This window comes from Melitaea cinxia, chromosome Z, assembly GCF_905220565.1.
Source record: "Melitaea cinxia chromosome Z, ilMelCinx1.1, whole genome shotgun sequence".
NCBI classification, from domain to species: domain Eukaryota; kingdom Metazoa; phylum Arthropoda; class Insecta; order Lepidoptera; family Nymphalidae; genus Melitaea; species Melitaea cinxia.
In genome coordinates, this window is record NC_059424.1 from 15,908,109 (window position 1) to 15,920,651 (window position 12,543).

The following is a 12,543-nucleotide window of genomic DNA, read 5'->3' on the forward strand; positions in this document are numbered from 1 at the left end:
TCAATGTCTATTACCTACATCATAAAGGTATATACATGAATATTCAACAAAAACAACATTAATATAAAAAATTGTGAAATTAAATGTTGAACGAATTAAATGCGATAATAATATGATTTTGTTCGAACAGTAATTACACATTTTCATTACAGTATCGAAATACAAAGCTCATTTTTCCGTAAATAGTATTTAAAGTGTAACAATGGTTTCAATAATTAAATAAAATTATTATTATAAATAAAATAAAGAGACATATCGTTTCAATTTTGGGTAAGAGGACTTAACTATTATTAAAAAAATCCTTTTATAAAAAAAGTATTCATGGTCTGATGCACGCCGCGCCGCGCCGATTTACTGTACTTTGGATGAATAAAATATATATTGTTTTGAAATTTCATTTACACTATAATTTCATCTACGGCGTGTACTGTTAAGTGAAATATGAATTGAAGACAAATATGTTAGAAAAGACAACAAGGGTAATTCGAATTTAAACTCGTCAACTATCAATATACTAGATTACTTCCTTTGTATGAACTCATGTATTTAAATAATAATTGTGTTTGTTAGCAAACGAAAAAAAAACCGACTTCAATTACATTAACAAGTAATATAATGTAAGTAGACGAAAAATATTAACAAGCGCACTACGATTTTCGAAGATTCCCTTCGATTTCTCTGGGATGTCATCAGCATATTCTGGTTTCCTTATCATGGTTTCTACCACCCTACCATCCACCCTTGGGATATCTCCTTTCTACCAAAAAAATAATCAGCGAAATCGGTTCATAAACGACGAAGTTATCCGCGAACACTTGAGAAACCTTCACGTTTTTTGGAGTCGGTTAAAAAATTAGATGGGTATAATAAATTATTAAAAAAGTATGAAATAAGTGGAATAAAGCATTCCATAGCGAAAGTAACCTTCCATATAAGTACACCTGTATACCTGTCTATACATATAAAGAAGCTTTTAAAAGTGACTCATCGAGCGAACGTAGTACAAAGTTCGCCGGATCAGATAGTAAAACATAAATTAATACTTACATACTCAATCTGCCTTAGATAAAGCATCGGGTTGTTGTTAGATTGCAGCAGAGACTTGCCGTGGTTGAAAAGGGAACATATTATTAGCCCCAATGAGAACATATCGGATAATATATTGCAGTGACCACTCAGCTGCACTTCGGGGGCTGTTGATGATAATGATAAAAATAAGAAAATAGTTACATGGTATGTCATAATTACGTAAAAGCTTACAAAACTAGACGACATTAACGCCCCATTTACAAATCATTGATAAAGGAAATTAAATTATATGAAATATATAGGTGTCTATTTTTTCTTTTTTGAAGCATAAATATTGAAACTGTTTGTTTTGGTTTTAAAAATAACTAGCTATTTCTTGACAATATTGTCAATTCTCGTGCACACTATTTAGAAAACACACTTACCTAAGAAGTCAAGCTCGGGTTGACATAACTTGGCCACTTTTATAGACCACGGTGGAACACTGATCATCTCGGTCGGATCAAGACCAAGAATGTTTTCTGCGGACAAACATATTTACATATTCAATCTATTTCGGTACCATAAGTCTCGATGTCAGAAGTGGACACATTATAGTTAAGTATAAATCTGAACAACACCCGGCCATAAATAATGCACATCGATATAATTTATATCCTAAAAAGCTTACTATTTTTAACGCATTAATATGGAAATCTACTTAATTGATAGAAAAATTATTATTTTTACCAAGAAAGTCAAAACCTACTTCAGCAATCTTATACGAATGGAATAGATACTCTGTGTTTGCTCTATGTGGATGATCTATGCTCTATATAGCAAGAGATTTAGAGCTTACTCCACTATTCTGACTCACGGCGAAATAGTAAACAATATCTATATACTGTATTTACGAGATTCAATTGGGCCTGACAATTTAATGTTTTCTAAGGCATGGTGGGGATAGATTAGAAATTTTTATTATTCGGAACCGGCCACCAAAAGTACTCGTCGCAAAACAACAAGATAACAACTAAGATAAGAAAACTTGAGACATTTTTTTTGACAGTTTTTTTTTTGTGATTTCTTCAGTCACCTGTTATCCGAAATTTTAAGACGTTTGCGTTTAAAGTTCACTGGCACCCCGTTTTATTTTGAAAATGTCGATCAAGGTTCACTTGTCTACATTTCTCAGATAAACTCAACATAATAAATAATATTCAACACAACGAACGATCCTGAAAGAGGTAGGTAGGTATTGATATACGTAATGAAAGATATATTTAAAACGAAATTTCGAAATACATATCTTTCTCGTTCCCCAATATTGACTATTGATTGTGTCAGAGGAGGCTGCGAAGCGAATTCTAATATTTGTAAACGAATTAGAGTATCTCATCTGTTTTGCGATAACAGTTAACAATAATTGCGAATGGGTTTATAAAAAATAAATAAAATAAAAATAAAAACAATTGATATGACAAGATTAAAAGACAAATCTTTAAAAGTAAATGAACGGGTAAAGATTTCTGTATTAGCATTTTAAAACATAACTGATTTATGTTCTTTTCTGTAGTACGGAGTGTAACAAATTTAACATTAATTGCTTAATCAATATGAAATATGTAGCAGAGACTACTACCGGCATTAATAAAATACAGCCCGTTTCTTCTACATACTTCATATAAAATTTAAATTTTTTTTAATGTAAAATTGATTATTTTTTGCAAGTTTCTAAAATTTTCATCCTTTCTGAACCTTCTACAAAATGTAAAAAGAAAAATTGAGTTACTATTTAGCTGCACAGATTAAAAAACTTTTCGAGGATTTACATAGATTATGGTATTTTTATCGACAAATCAGACAGATTACTTACAATTGTAGAGGATAACGCATACTATTGAGTTTCTCGAAATCATTGACAAAAAATACCGCTTTCAAAAGGCGGGACCTTTTCATTTCGAAGTTTGAAGATCCTGAATAACAGAATAGGTCGGCAGACCGGACCACACAAAAGCAAGAGAGCTTTTAATAAAAATGAAAACCCAACTGACAAAAATATAGTATAAAAAAGTATTCATTTTCTTTCTATTTATTACAAGTAAAACTTTTGTACCTATTTCATTCAGAACACATAATCTATACGTACCTACTAAGGTAATCTTCGAGATGTGATGTAACATCCTTTTTAATGATTAAAAATTTACCAATTTTATACAACAATTTTTTATCGATAGGTATCTACCATATATATAGATTTATATTTCGATGGCGAGATGTACGTGTTGTACCGATGTACAAAGCTGAACGAGATATTATCTTAAATTTTTTCCATTTCCCGAATTTACTCACTAATTTTTGTCAGTGTTGCGACGACCTTACATAAAAAAAGCGAATTTCCTGTAGCATAATGATAAATCGACAAGCTTTATGTACTTGATTCAGCAAATGCAGTTACCACTAAATTAAATAATAGACAGAACAAGGCACGATATCGGCCAAAGGTGCTTGGTATACCTCCAATATTTATGCTCAATGTTTCTAATTCCAATATTATAGTAGAAAAACTTCCTTTGCTCCAAATTTCACATTCACGTCTCTCTCTCTCTCCCTCGTTATAAATGCGTCTAGAGAAATATAAATTCAAAAATGAGTAAAATTATTGATTCCAAATTGTTATATTAGATTGCTATTGGATTATTGGATTTATTTATTTGTTTGTTTTGTTTTATATACATACGAGCTGACCCCGCGTTGTTTTGCCATATATGTTATTAACCCCCTTAATCCCCCCTACTACTTAGGGGCATAACAAATAGTTGTTGGCCGATTCTAAGGCCTACCCGATATGCACACGAAATGTCATAAAAATCGGTCCAGCCGTTTCGGAGGAGTATTGTAACTAACATTGGGGCATGCGAATTTTATATATTTTATGTATAATAAACAGGTAGTCTCGATCACGATAAATTTCGACGTTACGTTAAACTAATAAATTAGAACTAGCTACGTTAAGTTTAGAAATGTCATAAACTGTATCTATGCATGTCAGGTAAAACGAATATCTTGTTTCAGTTCAACGTGTCACTTTTTTTGACTGTAGTTTTCAAATTCGTAAAATGCTTTAAAAATGAAGTCAAATTTTGTTTCTGATATGAATGTAACATATAACAATAAAGATTGAATCTATACAAACTATCTTTATTAAATTAGTTAGATTAATATTAGTCATCGTTTCAATTTTATCAAAGATAGACGATAGACGACATGCATGGTTTCATCCACGTTTATGATACTCCGCTCTTAGGAACGGCAATATTATATTTTATATTCAACCTCTTTAAGCTGATATTCTAAGGTAATTTTTTTTGAAGCGCGCTTATAGTCTCGGAATTTAAAGGGTCGCAGTACACAATATTTTCTGCTGTATAAAGCTAGAATAAATTTCAGTTATTTCTTAGGATATTTCTTGGAAACGTAAATAGTATACTTACATAGTAAAGTTGGTGCTCGGAGAGCAATAGATTTTATAAATAATTTTCTTTTTTTAATGTAAGCTTTGTACGACTAGGGAAACAAACTCCTGTTATAATTTATACTGCGATAGGTTAATTAAATGGTTAACGTATTTAATAAAATACGAATACTGAGAGTTTTTGTTGACCTAATTGGACTTAATTAGCGAAGTTAGTACTTTTGCTGCTTTGCACCATCGTCGGTTCGCTTCTTGCCTCGAATGTAAATGTAATATTTGTAATATGTAATATACAAATAAATAAAATTGAGTGTCTGTTTGTAATATTAAAATAACCGCTTTTTACTAAATGGATCCATGTCCATGGTACATATACCAAATACATGGTACATATACCAAAATAATATTTCTTACAATATTTGTGTGTCTGTCTGTTTGTCTATTTGTTGCGGCTAATCTCTGAAACGGCTGAACCAATTTTGACGGGACTTTCACTGGCAGATAGCTGTCGTAGTAAGGAGTAACTTAAGCTACTTTTATTTTAGAAATTAATTTTTTTACAACTCTGCAAACTACACAATAACTTTTCTGTTAAATTCCCCGCGAACGATGTCGCGGCACAACTAGTTTAGTAATAAATTAACACAGGCATTTACTAGGTTAAGAATAAACTTTGTTTTTTGTTTTTTTTTTTTGGTACAAAATAAATAATAATCATGTTTACATAATACATGTTTACAATTATAGGATATTGATTTAAAAAATCTCATTATATATTAAACTGTATTGTACTGAAACAGCCCGTTAGTATCACAGTGTTAGGGGAATTTCTTCTCTCAATTTAGAAGAGTTTGAAGGTTTACTGATACGGCGGCTTGGTTGGCAATTTTCCCTACCAAAGTAAGGCTCGTTATCATGTGATTAGGATAACAACCGCGACTGACAGCTTACGTACATAGGAGCGACCCACGAGGGGAAATAACCAGACTAGAAACAAATTTACGTATAAATAAAAACGTCTACTCCGAAAGAAAATCGATCTAATGTTGTCGTTACGTTTGCATTATTACGCAACAATTTTTAGGAATATACGATATAATTAAATCTCAGTTGAAAAATAGATCAATGTCTGTGTTAAAATATGTGATTAGTTCTAGTATTTATTTATTTTATTTTAATGTAAACTTGTGAAATATATGAAACTCAATTTCACCGTGTTGCCGGAGACCAATTACAATAACTTAATGTTAAGTGGAGTATTAATATTACATTATAACCTTTTTTTTATGTTCTATCGGATATTATAATTAAGTTAGTATCATCTTGAATAAACGCGTAGTAAATTTTAGATATCTAGTCCGTAGTATTTTATATATCTAGTCCGTGACTGAAAGTTTTTTTTCCGTGTACGAAAAAAAATATAGTAGTTAGTCAATCGAACGTAAAAGTCTGAATTTTGTTAAAAATGTACTACATTTTTCCTAATATTAAAAGGTACGCATCGATAAAATAAGTCCTTCAAATAAGGACTGCTTTTTATACCCGTACCTTACAAATTTGTTTCCGTACAATGTTGAGTGGTGACCGATTTTGAAAAAGCTATTTCTAGAAAAATACGTTTAAAGTTTAAAGTTCAATAAATGTACAAATATAAAGCTATTACCTAAGTATAAATTGATTCATCAATGCTCGAAATATGCAACAAAACTACAGACGTAGCTTTCTTAAAGATTGCAACCTGGTGCTTTATTTACGATATTGCTTTTTTTGAAGTACCTAATACAACATCCACGTTCTCTTTGATACTTATATTGTTTATATGTTTTTATAATATACTCATATGTTTTTATAATAGACTTCAGATTAGCAGATTTCGAATTCATATATCTCTCGGGGTTCTAAGAATCACCATCATAATCACAGGTTCTTAGTTTATTATTGTAATTTCAAGTATAGTTTCATAGCTTTTATCCTTCATCCTCTTATTTTGAGACCACCAGCTTCTTTCGAAGCTCGTACTCATATCTACACCTACATAGTAATTTGTACCCGTTCACGCGACTTGTAGACCATACCGGTAAAACAGTCATAATTCAGTTAATTTTAAGTGGATCGCTTTTTTCAAAAAAACTGACTAGCTGTAATCCCTTAAAGAAATCTCAATAATTATTAACCTTTATTTCATGTTTTAATATTACCGTTAGTAAAAATAATAAAGATATTTTAATGTAACTTTTCGCTTGCTTTCATAAAAATTAATACCTCCATAGAGAAAAATACAATATAACTTAAGGTTAACTCTATGATTGTAATAATGACTCGTTACTGATATTAAATATATAATGGGGTAGCCAAGCTCTTAAGTTAATTAGCATGAATGAAAGGTATGAACCCTTAAGAAAAAAGTCAACAAGTTAAATAAATTCTATTCTATTCTTAAAATCTTCTGAGTCTGTATTATAAAATATGTTCTACACAATGATACTTTATTAATATAGCTCCTATTCTTTTTTCAGTCATGAATAATCTTTTATCTTACTTATGCGGTATTTTTAACGTCAAGTCATTCTTAGATTATAATTTTTTATTTTTATAGAAGACATTAAAAATAATTGACGATATTTTTCGAGCGCCGTTTTACCGATAATTTTCGAGCGCCGTTTTACCGATAAGGCGGCCTTTTTTACACGTCAACTGTTATCTGTTATTTCAGCTCAATGCAAATTAATCTGGCCGTTCAATAAAGATAAAAAATAAATATTTTTAAAACCTCTTTACGTAATATGTTTTATATAATTTATTATCTAATGTAACTATTCAAAGTCAAATACAATTTTTAACATTGATATTTTTGCAATAACGATATTATAACTGGGTAAATATAGTGTGAGAGTATAAAAATAGTGTGAGACTATACTCGTATTTACCAGTCGAAAGCTCGTATGTCATCTTTTGTGAAAAGACAACACCGTAATATACAAGTAAGAGCAATAAGACAATTAGAGGACATTTGGTAATGATTGATTGGTTGGCTTTAATTACTCTAAAACACAACTAAACTAAACTAATATAACGAGTGTTTTTTTTATAATAAAAGTGCGATGGAACTTCAAATTGTAAAAAACAATGCAAGAAAACAATGAAATTTTAACCAGAATTTTTATAGGATCGCGTTGTTCACTTTCGTCAACAGCAGCGACATTAAAAAAGCAGCGTATTTTTTAGAAAGTATGTGGCATACAATTTTTCAACACTTCGAGAGATGGCATGCTTAGATAGACGATGTTCGTCACAAAAATTACGCAGTGACGCATAAATTGAACGAATTGATGACTGGTGTTTCAATTAAATCTGAATAATTTGGTAGCGTTTTTCAAGCTTTCATCTATTCATGAAGATTTGCCAGAGTATACTGATCATAAATGCCATAAAGTATATTCTATTTTTTTGGAACAGTTTTAGTTAGTTAATAAATATGACGTACTTCCAACCACAGACAATAGAGTAATATGACAATAGTTTAGTAAAGTGACACAAAGAGCAAATGAATGAACAATATAAATAAGCCATAGACGAAAGTAAAATATATTTTATGTTCAAATATTTAACGATACCATATTGATTTTATTACTTCAAAATCTGATAATATATTGAATGTTTTTGCTAAGAATTAGTAGAGTTACAGAATTACGAAAAAAAAATAAATAAATACAAATCAAGTATTTTTATAAAAGACAACAAATTTATATTTCGTTTATGTAAAATGATCGGTAAAAAAGACGTCACAAATAAAATTTACAACACAATAGGGCGGCCTGTGTCTAGAAAAAAAAGTCGACCCTATTAGTAAGATAAATGCGGAAAAAACGTGAATTACGTATTGACAGGGGTTTGTTTACTAAATAAGATTGTTCCAAAAAAATAGACTAAGTGTAGTACCGCTCGTTTGATTGGTAACTCTTTCGTGGGTACTATGTAGTTTATAACAATTATTATAAGTTATGTGTGTGATACGTCGCTCTAATTCCTTCATATCACAGATTTTTGAGATCGAGTTCTAGTAGTAGGTTTTCAAAATAGCTTCAATGTGCAGAATTGGATCTGATACAGATTCATATCAGGTGTAGATTATCATTTAGTTAATTAAGCGGACGCTCATTGATTATATGATTAGAATGTTATTATTGTAATTGAATATCCCTTAACAGACCTGTCATGTATGTTGACGTGATAATTCACTTTTGTCAAACGTTTAAAAATTACAATATTTGAATCGATATTACAATATTTATGTAATAATTTATATCCCGCCATCAAATAGCAAAAATTATACTAAGAAGCGTGTAATCATTTAGGGTCGGGATTAATCTGCAACAGATAACAGATTACAGAAGTTCCGCTCGAAAAGTAAAATTAAGTTTATTTACGATTTTCTGAAAAGTGTAAGAAGATGTCATTAAAGTATATACACCAGTGTGAAGATTATTTTTTAACGTTTATTTCATAATTACACCTAGGTAGTTACAATGAAACCCGAGACTGTTGACTTTTTTAACTTGGACGTTTATTCGATGCGGCTACCTATATTTAATGGACTTGGTTGAATTGCTGTATGCTTGTCCTCTAAATATTTTGGAAAGCAGCGGCAATAATCAACCATCTTTATTCAAAGCGTCACACAAGCGACTGTATTCTTCTAAATGTCTTTTTTTATTTTATTAAAATGATAATTTGTCAAACATGTAATTTTGCGAAACGGTATTTATTTCTGGCTGATTATCCTCGCTTAGACGAATAATGAAACGCTAATTTATCGAGCTAAACTTTTTGTTTATTTCTCAACCTGTAAAAATGTATATAGGTATCTTTTTCTTAGGATTAAAAGTAAAAATCAACTATATTAACAGAAAACGGTCATTTTTGATATTATTGTCGTCTCAAAATAAGAGGCCCGTTGGGACATATGTCATCGGGACGTAAATAGCGAAGTAACAATACGATTCGGTATTCCATACTCACGATAAATTGATTCAAGTTTGTATGAGTAGTTTGGTCGATTTGATTATGTAAAGTGCTGGCTTCAGCCTGTAATATCCCAATACTGGGCATAGGCCTCTTTCCTCATGTAGGAGAAGGATCAGAGCTTAATCCACCACGCTGCTCCAATGCGGGTTGGCGGATATATCATGAGTAACGATCGCTATTAGGTGTATATGATAACAACCGGGACCAACGGCTTAACGTGCTCTCCGAGGCACGGTGGGGAGACCCACAAGGACTGCACAAACACCCAGACCACGGCAAACACCTGTATGGCTAATACAAATGTTTGCAAAAGTGCATTTGATTTAAATTTTGATCAGAAATTTAACTTAAACTTTAAAAATAAAAGGTCCATATGTCTTTATTTTATACAAGCGACCCGCCCCGGCTTCGCACGGGTGCAATGCTGATACTAAATATACTACAGAATTTCTTTATTTATGGTATGAAGATTGCTTATAGCATGGTTATTAACATAATAACAACATTCAAATATGCGTCGTTAGATTACACGTTGTTACAGAATGCGTTGAAGAAATAAAGGTTCACTGCTCGATCCCCGTAGGTGATAGCATGATAATTTGTAGCCTATATGTTGACCCGACTTCTTAATAATATTCGTGCCAAATTTGAAGTAAATCCATGCAGTACTTTTTGAGTTTATCCCGGACATACATACGGACAAACAGACAAACAGACAAAAATTCTAAAAACTATATTTTTGGCTTCGGTATCGATTGTAGATCACACCCCAAGTATTCTTTTAAAAAAAAATTCAATGTACAGTTTTGACTTTCCTACCATTTTATTATATGTATAGATTTTTATATTGTTTTTTTATTGTTTACACGACTTTTAATCATTATAATGAAACAGTTTTTTTCAGATTTTATCGCGGCTTATTAGCCAAATCAGAATTTTATTTACGACTTTGAGCACCAAGCTCTTTTCTTTCAGTAAAGATCACGACACGGTATTTAATCACGATTAAAATCGATTGAAGCTGTTGAAATTCAGTAATTAATTAGTTAGCGCACTAGTGTTAAAAAAGGACTTGGAACGTAACTGTTTTTAAAACGTTTCGTAATAATTAGAAATTGCATGCTACTATAAAGCAAGCGCGAAAAGAATACTTCCAATATATTCTATCATATTATTTAACGCGCCAAAAACGTACGTATGGTTTTTTTTTTTTTTTTTTTTTTTTATTACGATATGGGCTTACTCTTGACCTCAGTCTAGCTCTAGAGCACAGACGAGGTCGAAGATGGAGCGAGTTCGCCCAGAAGAAGCCTGTTCACTCGCGCTTTAAATATGTTCGGGTTATATGAACTCGGAAATACAGACGCCGGCAGGGAATTCCATTCCTTGGCTGTGCGCATTAAAAAAGATGATTCGAAGCGCTTTGTACGTATGAAAGGTATATTAATCAGGTAGGAATGAAAGCCTGCGGTACGTCTGAAAGTCCGATGGAAGAAAGGAGATGGGGGTATGAGCTCGTGCAGCTCCAGGGCACACTCTCCAAAGTACAACCTGTAAAAGACCGTTAGACTGGCAACCTTTCTTCGGTGAGCCAGAGTATGAAGAGATTTCACCAAACTGGCATTACCGATAAGCCGCTTGGCTCTGCGTTCCACTGAGTCCAGTGTGGCGAGTTGATATTTAGCTGAGCCATCCCACAAGTGACTACAATATTCCATGCACGATCGGATTTGAGCTTTGTATAGCGTAAGAAGCTGTTTAGGCGTGAAATATCGCTTAACCTTATTTAAGATGCCAAGCTTTCTGGCCGCAGTTTGCGCTTTGGACTCAATGTAATTGCCAAAGTTGAGGTTAGAATTCAACTCTATGCCAAGGAGGTCGAGGGTATCGGACACAGGGACAGGTGTACCACGGAAAGTAGGAGTCAAGTTGAAAGGACTCCGTTTGGTGGAGAATAAACAGGCCTGCGTTTTGGCGGCGTTGAACGTGACCAGGTTGCAATCACCCCATTGGGATACTTGCTCCAGTATTGAATTTGTTCGTTCCACCATGGCCTCTCTCTGAGAACGTATTACGTCCCTGCTGTCTTTTGCGCTGGACAAATATCTCTCAACAATCGTACTGTCATCTGCGTATCCAACAATGCCTGGTCGTAGCATGTCGTTAATATGGAGCAGGAAAAGAGTTGCAGAGAGAACAGAACCTTGAGGGACGCCGGCGTTTATATCCATCAGGTCAGAGGAGCAGCCGTCCACGACCACTCTGATCGACCGTTCACTCAAAAAGTCTGAAATCCAGCTACAAAAGTCAACAGGGATGCCGTAAGCAGGAAGTTTGCTAAGGAGACTTGCGTGCCAAACCCTGTCGAAGGCCTTCGAGATATCTAGTGATACAGCGAGTGCCTCACCATGTTTCTCAATGGCTTCGCCCCAGCAGTGTGTGACATACACCAGAAGATCTCCAGTAGACCGCCCCTGACGAAAGCCGTATTGGTGGTCACTGAGGAGTTCATTGTCCTCTAGGTAGTTCAGCAACTTGCTGTTAAGTACCTTTTCCATGACTTTGCAGAGCATGGAGGTGATGGCGATTGGTCGGTAGTTGCAGGGATTCACTCGGCTACCCTTTTTGGGCACTGGCTGCACATTAGCCAGCTTCCAAGATTTTGGCACCGTTCTAGTTTGAAGAGAGAGGCGGTACAGGCGCGTGAGAACAGGAGACAGCTCAGGTGCACAGGCCTTTAGGACGCGCGCAGGTATACCGTCAGGTCCACTAGTCTTATTCACGTCAAGGTTCAGCAAAACTCTACGGACCTCTTTATTGTGGATCGTGATCTCTTGCATAGAAGAGTCACATCGAGGCAAGGATGGTGGTTGTGTAGAGCTAGCGTCAAGACGCGAATTGCTCGCAAAGAGAGATGCAAACAAGTTTGCCTTTTCCACTGCCGAGTGAGCTAGCGAACCATCAGGCTTCTGCAGAGGAGGCAATGTATGGCGGCAGAAATTGGACTCTACTGCCTTCGACAGAGACCAGAATTG

General features: G+C 33.5%; 1 protein-coding gene and 1 long non-coding RNA gene across 2 annotated transcripts in view; one reads left to right on the forward strand and one right to left on the reverse strand.

The window, feature by feature from the left end:
- LOC123668994 (SCY1-like protein 2) overlaps nt 1–12,543 on the reverse strand; it is a 130,250-nt gene that overhangs the window by 17,069 nt on the left and 100,638 nt on the right. Inside the window, exons 5-6 of the mRNA XM_045602674.1 lie at nt 1,455–1,550; nt 1,048–1,193 (exon numbers count right to left, since the gene is read on the reverse strand). Of these exons, the coding sequence (XP_045458630.1) occupies nt 1,048–1,193; nt 1,455–1,550 (242 nt within the window). The remainder of the gene's footprint in view (nt 1–1,047; nt 1,194–1,454; nt 1,551–12,543) is intronic.
- Nucleotides 182–10,653, forward strand: LOC123668996. The gene is made up of 3 exons (XR_006745658.1): nt 182–194; nt 8,309–8,316; nt 10,578–10,653. It is a non-coding gene; the product is annotated as an uncharacterized LOC123668996 (long non-coding RNA).